Raw genomic sequence first — 12,716 nt, 5'->3', positions numbered from 1 at the left:
GGTGCTAGGCACTGACTCAAAGATATGCTGTGAAGCTTCAGCACGCTTACCTTCACAGATAAGTTGCACATTTCTCTTGTTAGCAGCAAGGTTAATGCAGAAGGAAATGAGCTCCAGGTCAATGCGTTCATCAGGGCACTCAAAGAGCATCTTCATTAACTACCAACACACACAAGTAATTAAACTTTCCAAAGCACGAGAAAAAAAAACAGAGCAATATTCTCTAGCCAACTATGCTAATCTGAATACTTTTCATATTCAGGATCTCTACATTTGCTGCCAACTTGTCATAATGATTAGTTTGGAAGGACTAGGGTTTGATTATTTGTAGACAGCCAGAGTTACTAACAGTTAAGAATTGCAATCACTTGCCACCTTTTCTAAAATAAACAAGTTTCTTAAATAAAATCCAGTGATAGGGAGATAATGTACTGATTGTGAATGGTTAAATTCCTGTGAACAGTTTAAAATCTTGTGTACTAATGTATTCATCCCATGAAAAACAGAATACTTCCGTTTGCTTAATGGAATAAAGCACTACGAATGGTTGTTTTATTGTATAATAATTCTACTCCTGCTATTTTGAACTGGCTAAGTCTACTCCGCTGTCTATATCTAAACTCACTCTGATTTATCTGCTACATGTCCTTCCCACCGTCTAAGCAAACCTACTACCACTGCACTCATTGCTACTGCCATATACTGCAGTACTGAGCCAGTGTCTCCTTTACTACTGCCCCACTCCTTCAGTAGAGGAAAAAGGACACCTGGGGTAAAATACACATTTCCCACAGTCTGCTCTAACTGCTGTGATGCATGTTAGTGACTCCGCTGATGATGCTACAAAGAACCAACAGCTAGCTGCCTTTCCATATAATTTGTTCCTATATATTCACTGGTCTATCACAGCTTACATATCAACCTTAATTTTCTCCATTGTAAGTCTGCCTTAATTTTTTACAAACAGCAAATCCAAATATATAAACAACATCCAAACATCAGTCTATTTCTCAGTCTTCACTTTTCACACCATGCTGTAGATTTGGGTTCAGCTACTGACTCACAAGGTAGACCACCCCCTACTGCAGCACCAACCCCAATTCTGCACGCTTCCATGCAAGCACTGACAAAGCCAGACTACTTAGCTTGTGAGACCTATCAGAATCACAATGCAAGGTAGCATGGGTAGAAGGCTGGGTAAAACAAATGCACTTAAAAAGAGGACAGATACAGGGGCACTAGATATAATGAGTAGATCTCAGCTTGCAGCAGGGGTAGGGGCAGGGAGAAAGAACTGAACTGTAACTGTCAAAGTAGTTGCACTCTTGCCCCCTAGTGGTAACACTTGGAATTATTAAGTACAAGATGAGTGGGTATCTATCAAAAAATATATTCAGAGAAAGGACAATTAGGAGGCATCAGCACTGCAGGTAAATCCTCCACAGACAATCTGTTGGCGGGAGTTATCTGGCAATAGATAAATGCACTATCAAGTTGTCATTCCAAAGAGGCTGCCAAATTAATACACACACATTTAGGTCACAATAGTGATTAATTTGTGTTCTCGTTCATATATAAGGGCTGTCGATTAATTGTTCTAATAAATTTGTTAGTGTCTAAGGTGCCACAAGTACTCCTGTTCTTTTTGCGGATACAGACTAATACGGCTGCTACTCTGAAACCAATTAATTGCAGTTAACTCACACGATTAACTCAAAGAATTAATCACAATTAATCCAGTTTTAATCGCACTGTTAAACAATAGAATATTAAATATATTAGATGTTTTTCTATACTGTATTATGTTTTCAAATATTGAAATAATAATGAATATTCATTCTGTGTTGTAATTGAAATCAATATATATGAAAATGTAGAAAAACATCCAAAAATATTTAATACTATCTCTCTAAAAATAAAAAAGTATCTTTTAGGGCTTTCACAAGGTGATGTAAAAGCTATTGCTGATTTCCTCCTTTTCTTAAGTAAAGGTTAATCAGATTTCCCTAGCTGATTTCAAGTACTTCTAAGAAGATCTTTAGTTTATTAAATCTATGGCCCTGATACAAACATGAATTAACCAGCAAAGTCCTACAGAAAGTTCAGCAAGTAGGGGATGTGACCTTTCAGAAATTACCCTCCAGAACTCTCATTTTAAAATCCCTTCAAATTATTTATATATATTTTAAAACTGAAATGTATTCTATGCTCACTGAATGCAAAAATCTATGGAAATTAAATGTTGAATGTAGTGGGGTCAAATTGTCATTACTGAGCTACTTCTCTGTAAAAAGAAGTAAATATACTCAAATTTCAATTAAACCAGTTCAAATTTTAAAATAATAGTTTTGGATGAACTCCATGTTTCCCATTATGTCTTCATTTAATTTGATTGCTCCTCGTGCCACTTCAAAAGGGAGCATAATTGCTGCCAAATAGGAAATATTAAAATTAAATTTGTTCTGCTTTTACCATGTCCATTGTCATCTTTTACTGATTTAACAGGAAGGCAGTAAAAAGGCTGCAGCATGTGCAATGAAGAGGCAGTAGTGTTCAATCAGACAAGTCCCATATTGAGTATCAGATACCACAGACCCAGGACTGAAATCACTGTGTCTAGACTCTCTGGCACCTGACTTCACTTATTTACCAGTGACCAGAGGCCAACCCCCACAGCTCTGTTCACATACACCTCTGTCCAACCCCCTCCTCAACCCCAATTCAAACATCTTTGAATGATTATGCAAGAACTGCATGCCTCAGGAATCTCTTCTGACCAGTTACTCCCTAACTCTGCTGTTTGAAGTGATGCTCTGGTTTCTGAACTTCAGCAGATAATGGCGGACAGGAGCAAAGGGCGCTGTCAAGAAAGGACGTTTACCAGCATTAAACTAAAAAGAAGCTTATAGATCAAAGAGGAGCGAAGCAGGACAACCGTGGTGGAAAACATGTGGGGAACTGAGGAGATCCTTGTACACCGCTCAGTGGTAAAATATTAAATATCACCATAACATCACTGCCTAACCATGCTCTTTGATTGGCCAGGCTATTACCAATATATATTTTTATCAGCATCTGGATGGCATTTGCACCTATTTAAACAAAACATGCATTGCTAAGGTCTAACAAGAATGAACCGTTAATACTCACTTTTAAGTGGTACTAGAATAATGCCCATTAACTCCTGAAATCCACAAGGATGCTTACCTGGGAGAATGCTGTCCCTTTCAGATAAATTAAAATGTTCAAAGGAAAGACACAGGCAAGCAGACCTAATGGACCTGCAGACTGCAAATGTGACAAAAACAAGTCCCAACCCTTTGTGCAGATAGGATGCACTGGCAGCTCTGCGGAGGTGACACTCACCATGCGATGGGGGCAGGATTGGGCTGTTGTGCCCTATTTTGGTCACATTCACTAGCCTCTCATATCCTGTGTCCCAGTGGGTCAGTAGAGGAGAACCTTCTATGAAGGAGAATTCAACTAACTCATCAGCTAGCTTGTGCTGTGATCTTCTAGAGCTTGACTGGGGTGAAAGGGAGCACATTTTTTTAGTGAATGGGGGACTACATGGGAAGGAGAAGTGTATTCCGCCACTTGAGATATGCACCAATAGCCCACCAGTACACACCCTGATGTGGCCTACTTCTAAGAGAGTATGGTTGGCTCCTTCATTTTACATTAAAACAATCTGATGGAGGGGGAGGGTGAACAGATGTCCCAATTTTATAGGGACAATCCCAATATTAGGCACCTGTATAAGAGAAAGCCCCAATTACCCCACAGCCCCATTCCGATTTTTCACACTTTCTATCTAGTCATGGGGGGGACAGCATTTTGAGGAGCAAAGAGGGGAGGGGGGGTCACTTTAAAATGTTCATTTCTCCCCTCCTGTCCCAACCTCTCCCCCTTATAATTAGCTCTTCCCACCAGCTGCAGGTGTACAGATGTTCATCACAAAGGACCAACTGGCAAATCACAGTGTGGCTTTTGATGAACAGGGTCTTCAGCCATAGTCTAGTATAGGATTTAATGAGCACAGTAACTGTTCATCATGGTCACAGATGGCCTTAAAGTTTTTCTAGGCTTTATGAGCCAGATAGAGTCTATTTACTTCAATGGGTTTTGGAACAAGGGTTACAGGCACAACTTTGAACAGCCAATACCCATCAGAACAAGCATGTTAGTTAAACATTATTGAAATTTCCATGGTTCTTTATATTTGGCACTAGGGGCTTTTAAACCATGCCCAGATTTTCCAATATCACATCATAACTGAGCCATATAGTGCAAAACCAAGTCTCTAGTTTTGGTGGGAGACAATTCAAAAATAGTGGGTTCTCTGTATCATTTGGGCTTCTTAGCACACAACTTCATCCTGTGGCAAACAATCTGCAGGATGTTTACAAGAGTATTTTGCAACATACACTTGCTATTCCCATCAGATCCTCCTTCCTCCCCCCGACTTGGAAGAACATTACAACTTTTGCCATGAAATACTGACAAAAAATGTTCTGAAAACTTTCCATTGCAACTTCCCATCGTGGATATGCTTGATGTTAAAAAGATGTTTGGCAGGAAAGAGAACAGAGTGGTGCAATTCTAAAAAAAGCAACCAGAAAGCTTTTTACACTTATGAGATGGAGACTCTATCCTCAACTCTAACCTTAAATCAGTACCCTGAAAAACTGAATCATACAGTTGTTTAAAAGATCTTTTTCTCTTTAATGAAATTTTGTTTGTTTATTCCCTACAGAGAGAGGCACCAAACAATCCTTAATCCAGAAGGTAAGTAAAAGGTATTTCTTTCCCAACTACACAGTTTTCATGTGTCCTTTATTTAGTGGGACTGTAGTCAGACCAGAGATAGTCCATGCAGTGATGTAACATTTGCTTGGCTGGTTTCCAGCTCATATTCCGTAACACTGCAGACAATGATGTTCTGATACTCAAAATGAGATTGGAAAAGAGTATCTTCTGAAACTGCAAAAAGCAAAGCTCTCCAGGACATATACAGTAATTATATAGGGAACCAATTGTCATTTCCCTTTAACATGGCTAATCTTCTATTGGTATTTTCTGGTGGCCTATACCCTTGTCAATAAGCTGATGTGCCTTATTTGCCGGCAGCACTGACAGATAAAATTGGTCACCTATTCCTTCTGAGGAGGGCTGCTTAACGGTAGTCTGAATGGTTAAGCTGCCATATTAATAGAGGCTCATAGTTATTTGACTGGGAAGAAACACTGTTGTTCCCATTATCACCTGAAGGTGTCACTGTGACCTCTACTACCAGGAAGGCGACAAACGGTATATTTGTGGTGGAATGCGTCTAGAAGGAAAACACATACCTGTGGTATACAGTCTGTGTACGCAAACATCGATTTAAAGCGGTCGTCCATGCTTATGTGATACAGAACACACATTGCTACCTGTTTGTAGCTTTCATTTGCTAGAGAGAATAAAAAACACAACATGAATTTGTGTGTTAACTAAAATCCCCAACATTGTAGTTACTGTACATTCCTATTTCTCCACTAGAGTCTAATTCTTTAATTAAGATTACCATGATAACACTTTTTAAATTCTCTGTTGCTTTAAAAGGATTCTTTTTCATTAATGTGTGTGTGATACATTAGTGAAAGATGCTGGACTGACAACCCCTGAGGACTAGAGTCTTCTATTTATCCACAGATCATACACAGCATAGGCAGTGGCAGTACCAGCTTCCTGCACAACATCATTGGGGAATGTATATTCATCCCTACTATGCAGGGATCCACATTCTATGATTGAAAGGGGAGTTCAGTCTCAATGGCCCATCCAAACCTTCTCTCTGACGAGAATGTCAGCAAAGGAACAAATTAAGGCCAACTAGGCTGTTGATGTGGATGCCAAGCTGACACAACTAACTTTTTCCACATACATAATACTATCAGAGAGTTTTCTATCAGCGCTGGAAATAAAAGAATGTAACAGATGAACAATTGCAGTAAAACTGGTAATATAAAGGTAAGATATTCTGGTGTTTCAGTGTCATTTAAGCATTTGCAGGGTGCAGGAAGGCAACTGAACACAGGTTAGATAAATAACACAAAAGCTGCATAGAACACATTATAAAGAAAAGAAAATTGAGTGTTTTTGGATTGACAGGTGTGACATTTTGGAGATCACTCAGACCAATGACGGGTTCTGTCACCGCCTGGCTTGTAGATTTCACTGCCTTAATGATGTGCTGCTATGGCTCAGAGCTCAGACACCAGTAGCCAACCTACAAGCATAAATGTTTCACCCTGGCTTGCACAGGCCTAGTTACTCCTTTCAGGATCACCTCAACATCCCCTTCAGCTCCCAAACCTGCCCAAGTTCTTAACTACCAGACATTTGGATTGTTCCCATCTGATTCAACACCCCTGAAGGGGTGAAACCAGCTCCCAGTTCACTTTGAGGGACACACTCCAGATGGTTTGCACACTAGTGATAGCCTTCATATCAAACTCCTTCCCTTTTAACAAGGTTTGCAGAGTTTTCTTCCTTTCTTCCAGACTACGTTAATTCATGGTTACACAGTGCAGGGAAAATTCCCTCCTTCCTTAGGGGTTCAAGACGGGGTTTCTTTCCAGTTTCAATGACTTTCCATGTAACAGTCCATGATTGTTCTTCCCTGGGCTGTAGGAAGCTTGGTGCTTGAAGTTAGTTTCATGTAAACTACCACCCTGGGAGGTGCCCCTCCCTGCCTGATTGCTTCCCCCACACTGGCGTGAGATAATGATGTTGGTGCACCCTTGTTGCAATTACAATGTTCTACACACATATGCATGCATATATTCATAACCACAACCTGTATCCAGATCTCCTAGTGACCATCAAGTTCAGAACATTACAAGCTTTCCTAAAAGACTTTACTTGGCATATCTTTATATACAAACAACATTGTATATAACCCGCTGATTCAATTGCTTATTCTTTGGGGTTCAGATCCCCCCTTCTTCCCTTGGACTCTCTGGACCCTGATTGTCACAATGGGATACATATTTTATCAAGTGTAATATTGGTGATAGGTGGGATTATTGTTGCATTTATCTGAACACGCCTATGGATTGAATCAGGATATATAGCAGCCACCATTATGAAGTCAGCATTTGCCTGCAATTACCACAAGGTTATTTGAAAGGCCACAATTCCCTCTATATTTAGAGCAGGAAATAGAAGTGGTACCTATGCTATAGCTTGGCAACGTGTTGATGCTTTAAGACAACCATCATAGTTAAACTCCTCCAACTAAGTGTCATTATGAGGGAGCTAGGTCTCCTCTATCAGATCAGAATGATTAATTTTTAAAAATAACATGAAACCCTGACAGTGGTTGCTTTAACAAACTCATCATTTGCAAAGAGACATTGTGTTCTTTCCTCTGCTAAGCATAAGGGGAAATTGATCCCTCAGATACCATTGGGAGATAATTTAGCAACAGCTGTCTTACCTTGCAACCTCTGGCCCACTTTAGAAATAGTACTTTTCTATAGTAACTGTGGAAAGAATCATGCCCAGCTTTGGAAATAATTCTGACTAATGGTAAGATAACACAATGAATATGCTGCAGTTGCGAAGATTTTTAAGCAAACATGGCAATTTCTTTTCATTTTTCGTCTAGTAGAGACAATACATACCTCACCAACCCATTTCCATGGAGTGAAATTGTAAAGCCAACTACAATATGAAAGGTGCAGGGCCAAACTGCTATAGATACAGCTAGAGGCTTTAAAAAGAATGAGTCATGCCCTCAAGTCTCAAGGGGGTCGGAATAAGGAGTTGTTTCCACTGCTCTCAGAACTTCCTTCCCCATGTCATCTTAGGAGTCGGATGCCTGACTTGTGTCTTGCTGGCCAACACAGGAACCTCCTAGAGAAGCAGAGGTGGATGATCCTCTAAACAATAGTAACAAAATAACGAACTTTTAGACTAAAATTGGGCCAGATTCTCAGCTGATGGAAACTGGCATCACTCCACAGAAGTTACTCAATGGGAACTATACTGGTTATACCAGCCAAAGATCTGGCACAATTATGTTTAACAAACACGACAAAGCTTTTCATTCTTGTAAACAACCTTTACCTCTAGTAATCGAAATTATTAGCTAGAACAAACAGCCAGTTAAATCTTTCCTTTGAATCTCAAGTGCTATTAAGATAGTTGCAGCTTATTTCTAGACCAGTGATTTTCAACTGGGGGTCCGCAGACTATGTCTAAGGGGTTCACGAAAAGGTTGTTGGTTCCACAGAACAGTGGTTTTCAACTTGTGGTTCACAGACCAGAGGGTCCGCAGACTACGTCTAAGAATTCCAAAGGGATCCACACCTCCATCTGAAATTTTTTAGGCAACCACAAATGAAAATAGGTTGAAAAATCACTGTTCTAGACCAGTGGTTCCCAAACTTGTTCTGCTGCTTGTGCAGGGAAAGCCCCTGGCGAGCCAGCCGGTTTGTTTACCTGCTGCATCCGCAGATTCGGCCGATCCCGGCTCCCACTGGCTGCAGTTCGCTGCTCCAGGCCAATGGGAGCCGCTGGAAGCAGCGGTCAGTATGTCCCTCGGCCCGCACCGCTTCCAGCAGCTCCCATTGGCCTGGAGCTGCGAACTGCAGCCAGTGGGAGCCGTGATCGGCCGAATCTGTGGATGCAGCCAGTAAACAAACCGGCCTGTCCACCAGGGGCTTTCCCTACACAAGCGGTGGAACAAGTTTGGCAACCACTTTTCTAGACAATAGAATATAGAGATCTTGTATTCTTTTGGAAACACTAGTGCCGCTTATGCCCAGGTCACTGGACAACTCCCTCCGCCCGTTTCCACAGTTATTCACTCCCTTTCCAGACTCCTATTACAGAGACAGTAGAATGTGAAGGCAAAGGGTTTCTTGTGACTTTCAACACAGCCGGATTTACACAAACAAGCATCTGTGGACCAGAGTTTCATACCATGCCTATAGAGCACCTCAAGCAACACGCTGAATGATATTTCCAACGTGTCCAAAAATTCAAAATGGATCCACCTATTCAACTTAAGTAGAAAGTGCCTAAGGTGCTACAGTAATGCCTACTGCATCTGATACAGAAATGTTCTAAAGACACACGGAGGTGGCAGCACTATACAAATGCAAGCAGCATGAAATTAACAATGGTTGTAGAAAAGGGAGAATTAAAAAGGAACCAATGCAATAAAACAAAGTTTACGGAATCCAGAATTCCAGGTTTATTAAGTATCTAGACACTGGAGGAGGGGGGAAGAAACCAAAAACTAACCACTACCATCTTACATTCTATGGCTACTTTAACCTCTGCACTCACCAGTATTAGGAATTATCTTGGGGTTGGGACGGAAGGTTTCTGGGAGCAGGACTTACTGTCTCTTTAATACTTTAATCCTTTGCATTTTCTTAATGCAAAAACCCTCATACAACATTATTGTTGCATGGTTAAATCTTCACTCTATCCCTCTTGTGCACATCCATTTCAATACAATCTTTGATGATTACATACAATTTCTCAAATACTGGAATATAATGGGGTATGATTTTTTTCTACATCCTTATGTGCAGTATGTAACCATGTCATTAAAGACTATTATAATACACATGCACAAAGGGCTGGAACTACATGGTGCAACTGTAGTGCTGTGTGACCATAATTTTTTGCATATAATTTACTAGGTTCTCTTTTAATTTTCTTTTATTTGCCTATATTTGTAAAGAAGGGACAGAAAAAATGAAGGAAAGATTTTCCGTCTCCACAGCTTCAAAGCTCTGCTGGTTTGCCGAAAGTTTCCCAGAGGTCCATCACAAACACTTTGAGTGCAGCCCGGTAGGAAGAAACAGAACCATTGACCACCTTACCACTGACCACTATTGGTTCCCAGGCAAAATAGCAGCACGTCAAGAATCAAAGGGTTGAATGATGCAGAAAGAGGCTGAGGAAGAATGTTTTGACTGGAAGAGGTCATCCATCGACACAGCTGGCACAGTTTCAGTACCACGCTCTGATCCAATGCTTTATTAGGTAGCTCTGTGATGCTGGCAAACCAGTTCAGGTTCGGATCAACAGGCCAAGTAACCTGGGTATGAACCTTAAAGGCTTGAGAAGAGGCACTGCAACTGTAATCAGGACAATTCACTTGTGTGTGGGTATCAAAGAGATGTTAAAAGGGATTAATAGATTAGGCTAATTCATTTGTGTTGAAAAGAAATCAAGGAAGATGCTGTGTTTATGTCTATGGCTATCTATATCTTGTAACTCTAATTACCTTTACATTAAATATGTAACTATACTCAATTGTTATAAGATCAAAGGCTTGTATTTAGTGTTTGGTCGTATATTCACAAGATGTGTATATACTGCATGAATCAAATGAATATTCCCTATATTGTCTTCAGCTTATCTATCCCTGTTATAATGAATAACCGGGAATTGCCTTGTATAAATCAGTGTAGCTGGATTACGTGTGTATCATAGAATATCAGGGTTGGAAGAGACTTCAGGAGGTCATCTAGTCCAACCCCCTGCTCAAAGCAGGACCAATCCCCAACTAAATCATCCCAACCAGGGTTTTGTCAAGCCTGACCTTAAAAACCTCAAAGGAAGGAGATTCCACCACCTCCCTAGGTAACCCATTCCAGTGTTTTACCACCCTCTTAGTGAAAAAGTTTTTCTTAATATCCAACCTAAACCACCCCCACTGCAACTTGAGACCATTACTCCTTGTTCTGTCATCTGCTACCACTGAGAACAGTCTAGATCCATCCTCTTTGGAACCCCCTTTCAGGTAGCTGAAAGCAGCTATCAAATCCCCCCTCATTCTTCTCTTCTGGAGACTAAATAAGCCCAGTTCCTCAGCCTCTCCTCGTAAGTCATGTGCTCCAGCCCCCTAATCATTTTTGTTGCCATCCGCTGGACTCTTTCCAATTTTTTCACATCCCTTCTTGCAGTGTGGGACCCAAAACTGGACACAGTACTCCAGATGAGGCCTCACCAATGCCGAATAGTGTGGAATGATCACGTCCCTCGATCTGCTGGCAATGCTCCTACTTATGCAACTCAAAATGTCGTTAGCCTTCTTGGCAACAAGGGCACACTGTTGACTCATATCCATCTTCTCGTCCACTGCAATCCCTAGGTCCTTTTCTGCAGAACTGCATATGCATAGGAAGTAGAATGTTACCCTCAAAGGGTGGGTTATTGTGGACTTGAAGAGGAATCTTTGGGTATGTGCTGTGCTCGAAACACTTGGCAGCTTGTTTCAACTATAAAAGAAAAACAACTATAAAAGAAAAACCTGCCATATCAGATCTGCTGAATTTTAAATAGGGGAAGTTTGAGCCACTGGACGGAGATCCCCAAGTAATTACTTGGGATGCCCCAAAAGATTCATGGAAAGACTAACAGACTCTACATCCAGGCTATCATCTAATCTTTTGGATGTACCAGATAGATTTATTGCAAACTAGCAGAAGTTAACATCACTGCTGTCATCCTGATCTACAGACTCTGAAATGGACTGTAATGTAATATGATTCACTTTTCTTTTTTTATTAATAAATCTTTAGTTAATTTACTAAAGATTGGCTGCAGCATGGAATTTGTGAGATCCTGAAGTATATTTTGGTCTGAGGTATGTGGCCAGCTCCGTGGAGTTGGAAGAACCTAATATGTGATTTTTGGATCATTTATCACAGAAGTACAGTTTTTCTGAGTGGTAAATCAGGGTCGGATTGCCAAAGGAGAGAGACTTTGTGATTCCATGGTTAAACTGGTGTAGCAATACAGGAATACTCATTTGTTGCTGGTTTGGTTAAATCTAATTGTAGAATATACTACCAGAGTGGGTGTATCTGCCCTATTTTCCGTCAGTCTGTCCTGACTTTGGCATTCTCAACTGTGACCCACTCTAGGCCATCATTTCTCAAATGCAGCCACCGTGGCAGCACGTGGCCACCAGGGGCTTTTCTTGCGTCCACAGCCTCCTCGGCTGTGATGGAGGGGGAGTGGCAAAGTAGCGGCCCCTCCCTGTTGCTCCTGGATGCACCGCCTTGGCATTGGTTGCTGGGGCTGCCAGTAGGGGTTGGACCCTGCCCCCCTCCAGAGACACCTGTGGCACAACGCTGGAGGAGCAGGCAGCCAGTGAATTCACCACCTTGCCAGGGGCAGTGGGGCTTAGGCTTTGGGCTTCAGCCCTGGGGACGCAGGGTGGCAGACTCTGGCCATAGGGCTTCAAGCTCCAGTCCTGGGCTCCAGCTGTGAGGCAGCAGGCCCCAGTCGCATGGCTTTGGGCTCCATCTCTAGGCCCTGTCCATGCAGCTTCGGGATCTGGACACAGGCCTTCAGGCTCCAGCCCACAAGTATTTTATGAAAAAATATAAGCACAGGCATCAGCAAGAGTTGGTGGCCGCACTGAGGCCACCAAAAAATCTGTCCTGAGAACCCCTGCTCTAGGCACCATGGCAGACTCAATCAGCATATTGGCAAATATTGGAGACAATCTTTAGCTATCTTCTTTTCCAGTGTCATTCAGGGAAAGGAGATTCAACACATCAACAGTTTGCAAGTTCAACAACATCAACACTTAATTTTTTGAGAATTTAGCCAGACTACTGAGTTTAAGGTAGGTGGCATAATACTCTTCAGAGGAAGTGTTGACAAACTGACAAGCCAGGTACTCTCCTTGCTCA

The 12,716-nt window shown here is 41.5% G+C and overlaps 1 protein-coding gene across 5 annotated transcripts in view; it reads right to left on the bottom strand.

Moving 5' to 3' along the window:
• KIFAP3 (kinesin associated protein 3) overlaps positions 1-12,716 on the bottom strand; it is a 132,818-nt gene that overhangs the window by 73,951 nt on the left and 46,151 nt on the right. For all 5 annotated transcript variants that reach the window (XM_038413461.2, XM_038413463.2, XM_043491129.1 and 2 more), the window contains exons 11-12: positions 5,352-5,452; positions 51-159 (exon numbers count right to left, since the gene is read on the bottom strand). In XM_038413461.2, coding sequence (XP_038269389.1) covers positions 51-159; positions 5,352-5,452 — 210 coding nt within the window. The remainder of the gene's footprint in view (positions 1-50; positions 160-5,351; positions 5,453-12,716) is intronic.

The sequence above is a fragment of the Dermochelys coriacea genome, chromosome 8 (assembly GCF_009764565.3).
Source record: "Dermochelys coriacea isolate rDerCor1 chromosome 8, rDerCor1.pri.v4, whole genome shotgun sequence".
In the NCBI taxonomy this organism is placed as follows: domain Eukaryota; kingdom Metazoa; phylum Chordata; order Testudines; family Dermochelyidae; genus Dermochelys; species Dermochelys coriacea.
Note: the sequence above shows the minus strand (reverse complement) of the source record. Positions and strands in the feature narration are given on the sequence as shown.